The sequence below is a fragment of the Lepidochelys olivacea genome (genome assembly GCF_965140295.1).
Source record: "Lepidochelys olivacea isolate rLepOli2 genome assembly, chromosome: 1".
Taxonomy (NCBI): Eukaryota; Metazoa; Chordata; order Testudines; family Cheloniidae; genus Lepidochelys; species Lepidochelys olivacea.
In genome coordinates this window covers 329,300,972-329,313,043 of record NC_140411.1, presented here as the reverse complement: position 1 = coordinate 329,313,043, position 12,072 = coordinate 329,300,972, and the positions used below count along the sequence as shown (strand labels likewise).

The window sequence follows — 12,072 nt, the reverse complement described above, 5'->3', positions numbered from 1 at the left end:
ATCCAGCAACAAAATGTTGGTATTCCAAAAGCTTTACTTATTTATTTGGTACAAGAAAAGATCAACATTTTTACCACTACAGAAAACTACTGACATGGCTGTAAATAAGACACTGAATTCAGTACTGCAATTTTAAAATTTTGATGTGGTCTTAGAGGAAAATAAAGCAGAACTTTTGCTTTCCCATATAATCTTGAAAAACCACATATGTTATATATGTCTAATGATAAGAGAGGGAGAACAATGTCATTAGAGGGCTTTCATGCTAACTCTTTGATTAAGAACATGCAAACAATTTGAGTCCTGCCACGTTGTTCCATTTTAATGAGCAGTGAATACATTCCTCGTCCTTATTAAAGTAGTTAAAGCTGCTTCTACAGTCTCATTATCACTGCCAGAGCACACTGTGTGTTGTTCCCATAGCCAAGTCAACTCCTTATAGTTTGATAGTTGATCAGAAAGTCAAATCAGATTGCTCAAATGTACTTGTTAAAAAAACTCCTACGGTGCTGTTCTAGGTGTCCTTGGGGATTCTACAATTATTTATATTTCCTTGAGGGTTCTTATAATTACTATGATTGCACTTTTGCAAAGTAAATGTATCTATACCAATTAAAGCCATAGTCGGTTAAAAATGTTGCTCAGACTCAGATGAAACTATGTTGCTTGGGGTTTGATCAAAGCATAGAAATTAAACTACTGTTATCTTACATTGACCTCTGTAGTATATTAAGATACTCCACAACTTTATTTGAACAGATATTAACGATTTACAAAAAGAACATTGTTTAGTACTGCACAAAAATATGTATTATGAAATTAAATTTGAAAGAGTATTTAAAAAACTGTTCAGTAAAATAAAATGATTCTATTCAAGTCACATTGCTATTAATTAGACTTGTTTCACTGGTATATCTAGGCAATACCATACCAGCTAAGATGACAAGATCCTACCAAGCTACTGGATCTGAAAATTACTCAAAGATGGAAACAACAGCTCAAAAGTAAACTTTAAACTCTTTCATGCCTTCCCCTATGCATTAATCCCTTCCCTGAGCTTGTCTGAAAGGCTGCTACAGTACCTTCTGCTCATTCAAATCCCTCCCTAAGATTAAATTTTGCAATGGTGACTACAAGAAAATTAACCAACTGATAATGGCTGGATAGTATAGGAATGAGTGGGAATCAGTTTATAAAAATCCATATGCTGTTTCTCCTTCCCTGCTCTTCATATGTTTCTAGGTATATCACGTTAAAAAATTCTGGGGGCACCCTTGACAAGAAAGCATGTAGGACTAGCCCTGACTGCAATTCTTATACTAATACTGAGCACAGTATAGACGCCTAGATAAACAGTAATGCCAGACAAAATTACTTGCAACATTGCAGACCTTTTTCCCGTTCCAGAGAATAACTGTAATGTCCATGCAAACAAATGTAGAAATATAACTATTTGTCCTTTACTGGTTATTCTGTATTATGGAGTTAAAGTGATAATAACAGAAGTTTTCAGATGCATTTATATTATCATTTGTAGTTATTTGGGGGTCAACTTTCAACATACTGCGCAGGAAGTGTATTGTATGTGCATAGTTCTCATCAAATGTAAATCTCTGTGTAATGCAGTGTAAAATTTTCTCCTTATTAAGAAAAGATCATTGATTCTATTGTTGTTAGTGATGTGTACATGGGGGATAATTACAATGAAATGATAGTTTCCAGAAAGATTAATACACAGAAATTAATTAGCTCTTACTAGTACAAGGAAAAGAATCACTTTGTATATTATTCACTTATTATATTAAAATTAACTACTTAAATACAACACAAATGATCTACATTCTCACCAAAGGGTCCAGTCATGGCCACAGCATGGTTGAACATTTCCCAAGTAGAATCCCAGAGACTGAGTGACTTCTACTAGATTGGTGAAGTCTAGACTAATGCTATTGAAAAGCACGGAGGTCATGATGATCTCATCGATAGCCCATACATCTTCTCCCTGAGAAGAATGATATGGTTGCCACCATCTGAATTGAATACCAAATTGTCTTGCATCTTCTGGTAGCTCCACAGAAATTATTCTGAAAAACAAATCCAAGTTCTTATTCACACTGTCATTACACATAATAGTTTTGTGGGAATCCAAAATAGTTCATTTTTATTTTAAAGTACACACAGAATCTAAAAATTATGGGTTAAATTCAGCCTGAGGTCTACACTGGTTTCTACTGCTGTAGATGGACTCAAAGGCAGAAAAAGTCAGGGGCAGGGAGTTGGAGTTGGAAAATCAGCCATAACATCTACTCTGCCATGGAACCTTGGACCTGCAAGAGACCCACACATCCCTAACGCTGGATGCAGCAAGTGCAGCTAAGGAGGCCAAAGGTTCCATTGATTCAGCACAGCCCCACAGTAGCTTCTGCCATGCTGCTACTAAGGAGCTCCAGGCAGATTTTAAAGCTTCCCTTCCATGTGATGTGAGAAACCTGGAGGAAGGGCAAGTGAATGCAACAGCTCTTGTTTCCCTAGAACTGAGATTTGAGCTACAACACAATGGCCCTTATTGGTACAGGGATGGGCGATATGTATCTCCCACCATCAGCTTCAATGACTCAATCCCTATGTATTTTGTTTTGATCTGATAAGACATATGTGGTTTGTGCGCTCTACTCTGTAGTGTAGGAATACTTTTAATTTCAAATTTATTTTTATTGCCGCATATAATGAAGTTGTGCATTCACTTAGAAGAACTGACCCTAGCAAATTCTCAGCTCGAGGACCAATCAAGATTAATCTTGTCAAGCAGAGAGATTATGTGTAGTCTTGTGTGGCATACACATTTCTTTTATTGCTGTGTAGAAATTTTATCATAGGCCAGTCCCATGAGCTTACTGTGCTGTGCAAGGTCACTTGATTTGTCATGGCAGCTATGACATCAAACCTGTACTTGACAAACTGTGAAGAAAATTAAGAATAATATCTAATTTCCAGGAGCAATTATTGTATACAGCAGCAGGAAGCATACATTAATTGCCACGGCAATGACACCTTCTTGAAAGTTCCATAAATCACTAGTACCATGCTGCCCACGTACAACATACAAGGTGAGATGTGAAGCAGAATGGCAAAATGGATATTTGTCTCCATCAGTGTACAATTAATTGCTGGCAAAGGGGTTTTCAGTAAATTTATACTGAGGCTCATGTGTTTTCTTTTTTTTAAAGAGGAAATTTAAATACAATAACAAGCCAGATAAAGTGGAAACATCATTTTATACTCTTAGCACTAAATTTTTTCCAGATTTTATGATTATTCAAGGTTTGTGGTATACTCTTTTGTTTTCTGTGATATGTGAAATTGTCTTGTACCTTTAGATATCTTTGCACAAAACCACACAGTTAAAACCACTTGCTAAATTGTTTTTGTGAAGCCTAATTTATGCATTAAAACAGCTGTGCAATGTCACATTTATTTTAAAGAAATAACATGTTAATTGATTAGCAGGAAAAATCAAATGGTGTGACTAAACAAGTGACTTTTGGGAAGAACTGGGAAAGAAATGTAGACCACACAGAGTCAGGATAAACACTTGCAAGAAAAGCTATATTGAGGTTCTAGGCTCATGAGATGGCATCCAGGATCAACAAGCACAAACAGTTTGTGAAAGAGGTATGCTGAAAAAATAGCTCAGTTATAACAAACATGGATGGATATTTAAATAAGACAGCAACATCAACTGGGTTGCTATTACTGAGGGTATGTCTACACTGCGAAATTAGGTCAAATTTATAGAAGTCGGTTTTTTAGAAATCGGTTTTATATATTCAAGTGCGTGTGTCCCCACAGAAAATGCTCTAAGTGCATTAAGTGCATTAACTCGGCAGAGTGCTTCCATAGTACCGAGGCAAGCGTCAACTTCCAGAGCATTGCACTGTGGGTAGCTATCCCACAGTTCCCGCAGTCTCCGCTGCCCATTGGAATTCTGGGTTGAGATCCCAATGCCTGATGGGGCTAAAACATTGTTGTGGGTGGTTCTGGGTACATATCGTCAGGACCCCGTTCCCTCCCTCCCTCCGTGAAAGCAAGGGCAGACAATCGTTTCGCACCTTTTTTCCCGAGTTACCTTTGCAGACGCCATACCACGGCAAGCATGGAGCCCGCTCAGCTCACTGTCACCATATGTCTCCTGGGTGCTGGCAGACACGGTACTGCATTGCTACACAGCAGCAGCAACCCATTGCCTTGTGGCAGCAGATGGTGCAATAGGACTGGTAGCTGTCATAGTCATGTCCGAGGTGCTCCTGGTCGCCTCTGTGAGGTCGATCAGGAGTGCCTGGGCAGACATGGGCGCAGGGACTAAATTTGGAGTGACTTGATCAGGTCATTCTCTTTAGTCCTGCAGTTAGTCCTATTGAACCATCTTATGGTGAGCAGGCAGGTGATACTGATTGCTAGCAGTCCTATTGCATCATCTTCTGCCGAGCAGCCATGAGATGTGGATGGCATGCAGTCCTTCTGCACCGTCTGCTGCCAGCCAAAGATGTAAAAGACAGATGGAGTGTATCAAAACAAGAAATAGACCAGATTTGTTTTGTACTCATTTGCAAACTCCCCCTCCCCCCCGTCTAGGGGACTCATTCCTCTGGGTCACACTGCAGTCACTCACAGAGAAGGTGCAGCGAGGTAAATCTAACCATGTATCAATCAGAGGCCAGACTAACCTCCTTGTTCCAATAAGAACAATAAACTAGGTGCACCATTTCTTATTGGAACCCTCCGTGAAGTCCTGCCTGAAATACTCCTTGATGTAAAGCCACCCCCTTTGTTGATTTTAACTTCCTGTAAGCCAACCCTGTAAGCCGTGTCATCAGTCGCCCCTCCCTGCATCAGAGCAATGGCAAACAATCATGCATCTGAGTTGAGAGTGCTGTCCAGAGCGGTCACAATGGAGCACTCTGGGATAGCTCCTGGAGGCCAATACTGTCGAATTGTGTCCACAGTACCCCAAATTCGACCCGGCCAGGCCAATTTAAGCGCTAATCCACTTGTCAGGGGTGGAGTAAGAAAATCGATTTTAAGAGCCCTTTAAGTCGAAATAAAGGGCTTCATCGTGTGGACGGGTGCAGGTTTACATCGATTTAACGCTGCTAAATTCGACCTAAAGACCTAGTGTAGACCAGGGCTTAGTGGTCAAGTGATGCTGTAGGATCTTCTCACAGAGTTGTGATAGTGTCTATGGACACTGCAGTCCTTCTGAGAGAGGAAGGTTTTGCTAGGGGATCTGTATAGTGGATTGAAGGACCTATCCACTTCATAGCACTTGAACATGCAGGAAGAATAAAATCTCTCTGTGTGGCCTCTTTGCTAGGACTTGCTCTAACCCCTTATAATAGAACCATGCCAGTTCTGCCCCTTCAATGGCTGAGATAGTATCCTATTCCAAGCCCTGTTTTCAGTTTGTAACTTTCTAAATAAGGGAGGAGAGGCACTAATGGGTCATACTAAACAAGGAATTAACTTCAGCTCACCTTCCTCTCCTTGGTTTCAAACCAAAGATACATTTTTGAGAAAGTTTGCGAAAAATCTATTCAATCTTTGTAAAGTTAGGGGTTCAGAAAATACATATTTTCTACTTTAAAAACAATGTTCAACCTAAGCAATTATCTCCATTTTACAAATGAGGAAACTGAGGCACAAAGAGATTAAGTGACTTGCACAAGGTCACACAGGAAGTCTGTGGCATGAATAAGACCTGGATCTCCTAACTCTCATGTACATTAACCACAAAAGCAGCCCTTTCCCCACCAAAGAAATCCTTGTCCACAAGGAGTATCAAACCTACAACCTTCAGGGTAGAGTTTTCAAGGCACAGATGGTAGTTAGGAGCTGAACTTCCACTGAAAGCTGAAAGAGCTGTTGAGCACGATACTTTGTTTCTTACAAGCCAATAAAAATGAAGTAAGCTGAAGAGAGATCACACTCATGGGCCACTAAAGAACACTCTGCTCAGCACACAACATGAAGCACTGAGCAGCTGCCTGCATGAAGTAGGACTTTCTTAGAACCCTGGACACATTTCTGTTTTAGTGGCTGACTCTGATGCTATTTAATTCCTTCTGCATCTCTTCAACTCACATAAGTAGTTGCTATTCCTAGCTGGCAGTAACTGAAAATCCTAAAAGTGGTAACTACACTCATTACTAATATATTGATGATAATGAAAAACTTAACTAATTACTTGTCTGTGAAAATAAACTACTCACCCCCTGATAGGGGGCAAATAGAACATTGAAAGGCTATGGAGTGCATATGTTAACAGGCAGAACCCTAGTGTATTTACATTTACAACAGCTTCTCTTGTTTGACTTTGATTTGCAAGAGATAGATAAAAAAGGAGGGGAATTCTTGCTGATGACTTTTCCACTGCAGAGAAGAAAAGTGTTCTTAGTACCATTACCACACACCATCAGATTTTTTTAAAACTAGCAGAGAGACCTTTGCTCTGATCTCGTTCTTTCAAGCTATGCGCATACCTAATATTGAAAAACCACCGCTGTTCTTCTGAGAAGAAAAATGTTGCTGTCAGATAGCAGTAGATTACATGCACTTTCCAGCAGAACATTAAATATGTAATTTTTTCATATGACTGAAGGTTAATTAAATTTCTGGATACAGATTGACGGCCAAACTTTACAGCAGTCCATCTGTTACCCAAAAGTAGATATTTTTAGACAACTTAACATACAGAGGTGAAGCTTTTTTCATGTTCTTAATCATAATAATTGTCAGTATTACCTTCAGGTTTGCATGTCTGTTCATTTGTTCCATCTTCCCATAAATAGTAAAACTTGGGAAAACCTTTATAACATGCATGTTTTGATCATATATTGGGTATATGTTGAGCTTAGTCCTTAGTGCCGCTAGAACAACAGAAACTAAACTGCTTATACTGATGATCAAATAGATAAGAGGTTGACAGCACCAATGTAAATTACTACATTTATATATGAAACTTGATTAAAATCAGTTACTGGGATGTGCGTTGCCCATTTTATTGTAAAAAATTAATAACACTGTATATTAAAAACCTTGAGGAAATATAAATCCTACACTTGTAATTTTGGATCTAAAAATTAGAAACAGCACCATATAAAACATATATGTGACCGTAATAAATGAAGCAAAAGAAAATTTTGAAGGAGGATTATTAGTATTAGAGTTTATACAACCACTCTCTAGGAAATATTTAAAACTTTAGAAATTAAATCCAGATAAAGAAGATCCGATCAAAGACAGTAATTGCCCTCATTTTATGGGGTATACTATGTATTACTCCAAATAAATATTTTTAATGTTACAGAATTGTTTCCATTGTAATGTTCTTAATCATCTTTTCTATTGTCTAGTTATTACATTAGTGGGAAGAGTGAATCAAATCTTTCCTTGATATAGGTTCATCTGTGTTTGATAAATGTACATTTTAATTACAATTTAACAATAGTCAGCAACTAGGGAAAAACATATAGATGTGTAAGAACCCAAAGCAGCAATTTTTATTTAGTGCTTAGCTAGGATGCAGGGTGTAAAGGCACAAAAGTTCCTGATTCTGAAAAGCACTCAGGCATGTGCCTAAGTGAGTTCAATGGGGCTTTCATGAGCTTAATGTTAAGCTTGTGCTTAAGTGCTTTCCTGAACTGTAGCCAAACATGAATGATTAGTCAATGGCAGCATGGCTGTACAATAAACTGGGCTGAAAAAGAAGAGGCATCTTTCTGTTTGGATGGCTCAGGATTTTTAGGATTTCCCTGAAGAACTTGAGACATCCTCATGGGTAGATCATGCCCTCGCCTCCTTCTTGGGCCCACAAACTCCTAGCCCAAGCGAATTATATGGTAGGATGTCTGTGGCTTTAATGCTGTGCATATTTTATCTTAACCTTTCCCTTTCCGTGACTGTTTCCATGGGAGGGGATAGGGTTGGTTCAAGCAAATCTGAGGTCTTCTTTGAGGCCATTATTCCCCTCCTCCTTTAATCTGATGCAAGGCCAGAGATTCACTGTGAAACTTTCTTCCTACTCTTCCACAACTGCTCCAATTTGTTCTGCCATGTAAGCTGGACGGTTGTTCCTAACGATCTGTTTTTATATGAATGGGCAAAAAAGGAATGTGTTCAGAATTGGTGCAAATGTTTGTGGAGGGAGATGAAGGCACAGAATGCTCAGTTAGCAAGGAGTAACCCACATTTGAAACCATACCTAGACCTCCTGCAGGTTTGGCACCACAGTTTGAACTTGTCCAAGGAGGGGATGATATAGACTTTAATATTTGTTGTGTTAACAACAGAAAAGTGGCAACGGCTGATTGTATGAAGGAAAAATCTCTGATGCTCATCTGCTCCTCATTTTTCCTTAGCTCAGATTTCCAATATACTGGAAACAACTTCAGTTCTGTTTGGGATAAGCAATCTTGAGCTAAACCGAATGCTGGTGTAAGCAGATGCAACACATTGAAGCCAAGTTGCTTACGGTAAGGCTGAATTTCCTTGCCAACGTCCAAGACTCAGATACATATGGTGCTCAGAATACTCTGATTTTCCGTAACACAATAAATTGGTCAGTATAGATTGTATAAATTAGTTCCCCTACATCTCAGTACAAATGTATTTATACTCTATACTGCTGCAAATTACTGCTCACAATATTAGCTGTCTTTAGATATCACTTTTCGAAATTATAATCCATATACCTTGGCTCATGATAGTTGAGATAAGAGTAATGTTCCAGTAGTTTCCATGTAATCCCGTTGTCATATGAATAGTGTAGTAACACTCCTTCTCCTGGCTGATCAGGTGCTTTGCATGTACTCAGCACAGACTTGCTTCCCAAGCGCAGAGTGAACTGGAGGAACCTAGATCAGAATTACATAAATATTGGTAAGGGTGCCATTTATATAGCATTTTTTCCTAATCACATTTTCTGATCTTAAAAATTGAGACAAATTTTGAGAAACAGCAGTTATGAGTTGTTTGTAGCTGAAATGGTTTTTACAATCAAGTAATGCAATGTGGCATATATATTTTTAAAATGCCAATCATTACAGCATTTAATTATTTATTAGGCACTGGAGGGGAGGAGGAGATACTGAATGGATCTAATCAGCTGCCACAAGCTGTCAAATAAATACAACCTTATACATAATTAATTAGTACTTGGCTCTGACATTCAGTTTTGATATTAACATTTCATATTTTCTAGCCTGGCTATACAATAACTGCCCCATATCTGTTTAATACTCATGCTATTTAAAAAACAGGGGAAATGAAAGGACTATAGCTTATTCTACACAATCAAAATTAAAATATGAAACAAAATGTTCCATAATTTTGCTTATGTCACAAGAGAGGTTAAATGAAACAAAAAGTGAAGATGAAAGGACCAGTAAATTCTATTACAAATATTGTCTCTAGGTTTGTTTATAGCACATTACTATTCTTTCTTATTCACCTGGACTGTGAGCTGTCAAGAAAAGAAGTGATTAGTTGACGTCTTCCATCTTTGTTAAAAACCAATGCCTTGCCACTTGCTAGGACTCCACAGCCAAAGCTGACTTCAGCACCACGGATAGAGTAAAAATTGTGATAGGATGAGAGCCTGGAGCTCCCAAAGCTTTCTGAAATAAACACGGGGAAGGTCTGGGAAGCCATTTCACATGCGGGTCCTGAGTACCCAGGGTCACACCTATAAGAAATATATATTAAAAACATAATTAGTCCCAAATAAATGTTTTAAACCTTTTTCTCCCCTGTGGAAGATCAAGATACAGTTTTGTAACCAAACATAACAGTTGTAAACTTTTAAAACCTTAAAAATAAAGTCCATTGATTTTCTCAAACCTAAAGTGAGAGACTCTTCAAAATAAGTCATACTGTATTCAAAATATTCTTATGGATGATGTATTTGCTTTGGTCAATATTTACCCTTTGGGTCAAAAAAATTGCTATTCCTCTAAATAGAAGTCAATATCCACATATTGTAAAATAAAAATATAGAGATAGTCTACTTCTTGTTTGTGGTACTAAGATCCTACTGCACCTGCCACATGTCAAATTATTAGTTTGCTACTATGTAACTGTAACAGATCAAATGTGATTACAGCTAATGCCACATAATACAACAGAACCCAGAAAATATTTAGAACATCATCTTCAAAAGTGGCTAATGATTTTGAGAGCCTTGAGTTTTAGCGAGACACCTTGAAGGAGCCTGACTTTCAAAAATCACTGCCCCTCTGAAAACCAGGCTGTTTTTGGTCTTAATATAAATATACTAGTCTGTTAAAAAGTGGCACAGTTTAATAGAAAATGGCAAAGCCACAATTTACCAGTAAAAAAAATAATATAAAAAAGCATCATTGTAATTTCTAGCATGTAATATAGTACATTTCAAAATGAATAGGTGGTCCAAATCTCTCCAGGTTTAATATAAAAGAAAATTATTAGATAAAGTCATTTAGAAATTTACTATTAAACTTACATTGTATTAATAATTTGATGCATTTCAGATGCTATATTAACTGATTTTACATTTAGCCTTTATAGAATTACAAGGGCTGAAATGAAAATAATTTCAATTTTCAGTTTAAAAAGTAAACTGAATGACAAAAAGTGAACACATCAACTCTGGTATTATTATAGCCCTTACTTGCAGCCATTTCTAGTACATTGTCCTCGCCCTGAGCAGAATCTGAGGCAAGATGGACCAATATAAACTGCAGAGAAAAGAAACTGGTTAAATTAAAAGGTTATATTATGTGACAAAGAAAGATAACCAACACCTTGTTGAGCATATGGGGCTGATCTTGCAAACAGATATTAGTGTTTCTCTGTCGACAGGAATGGGACTACCTGAAGGAGTAATGATGCCCTTTGAGGTACCTCTCTGCCGGGATTGAGTAAATAAATATTGACTTAGATCAAGGAGACCCATGGATAACCTATTGTACACTGGATGCTGTATATTTGTGTCTGCTCCCAGTTTGAGGTGCTGGAGATGTTTTAATATATGCACCTATTTTGTGTAAAGATGTCTAAAGAGGAGAATAGATGTAGCTGGCTTGTCTGGGCATTTCTTATCCTTCCCCTTCCTCCACCCTACTTTGGGCATGTAGGCCTCCCATTAGTATTGCAAAATTTTGAAGGTTATTCCTTCTCTGACTGAAATTAATGGCAACACTCCTGTAGGACTCAGTGACACTGGGATCTGGCCCCAACTCCTGAGAGGGAAATATTAATATCATGCATTTTTAGTGAGAGAACTGTATTAATGTTTCATTTGCATTAAACAAAAATGAAAATCATATGCACTGAATAACCATTCCAGGCACCTGACAACACACTACTATATCTCACCTTTCTTCTGTAAGAGTAGCTTTTCATATTCAGTGATACAATAAAAGGGTAGGAAAGATTAGTTGCGATCATCACAGTGTGGTTTTTATGGGATAATCCAAATGAATACATTTGCTATCTTGGAGGTTAAATTTTTGTAAGCCTGAAGTTTGGAAACTAGTAGCATTAACTGGAGCCAGGGACAGTGCAAGTACATAGGGAATAACCCCTTATGCCATACCTCTGTAAATGCACCATAATCCTGAATGGCCACAAAGACTCTCCTGAGCAGACTACCAGCTAGATAGAGCTGCGGCACTTGTGTAGTGATTTTTGGAATGTTATCAAAACCCACCTGAGACCAAATTGAGACAATCAGTTCCTTCTTTCTTTCTTGAACTTCTGCCCATCGTGGCAGTGTATGAGCTCTTTTCACATAAAACAGACAGCAACAGCGATCTTCCCTGCAGACTTCATGGAGCCTCTCTAGCTTTTCTCCCTTTTTGGATCTAAAAACTCTGCTCTGGATAGTGTTATGTCATCTGCTTGTTTGATTCATTTATTTGGCTTAGCTGTGCTGTGCTGTGAATGTCATTCTTATCACGTCAGAAAAGCTTTATTGAAGTTGAAAGTTTGCAACATTTTCTAAAGAGGGTCGAACTCCGGATTTTGTGTGTGACTTAA

The 12,072-nt window shown here is 38.0% G+C and overlaps 1 protein-coding gene across 1 annotated transcript in view; it reads right to left on the bottom strand.

Moving 5' to 3' along the window:
• The window catches only part of RELN (reelin), a 451,858-nt gene that overhangs the window by 129,788 nt on the left and 309,998 nt on the right, over positions 1-12,072 (bottom strand). Inside the window, exons 17-20 of the mRNA XM_084611658.1 lie at positions 10,703-10,769; positions 9,506-9,739; positions 8,748-8,909; positions 1,848-2,084 (exon numbers count right to left, since the gene is read on the bottom strand). Of these exons, the coding sequence (XP_084467784.1) occupies positions 1,848-2,084; positions 8,748-8,909; positions 9,506-9,739; positions 10,703-10,769 (700 nt within the window). The remainder of the gene's footprint in view (positions 1-1,847; positions 2,085-8,747; positions 8,910-9,505; positions 9,740-10,702; positions 10,770-12,072) is intronic.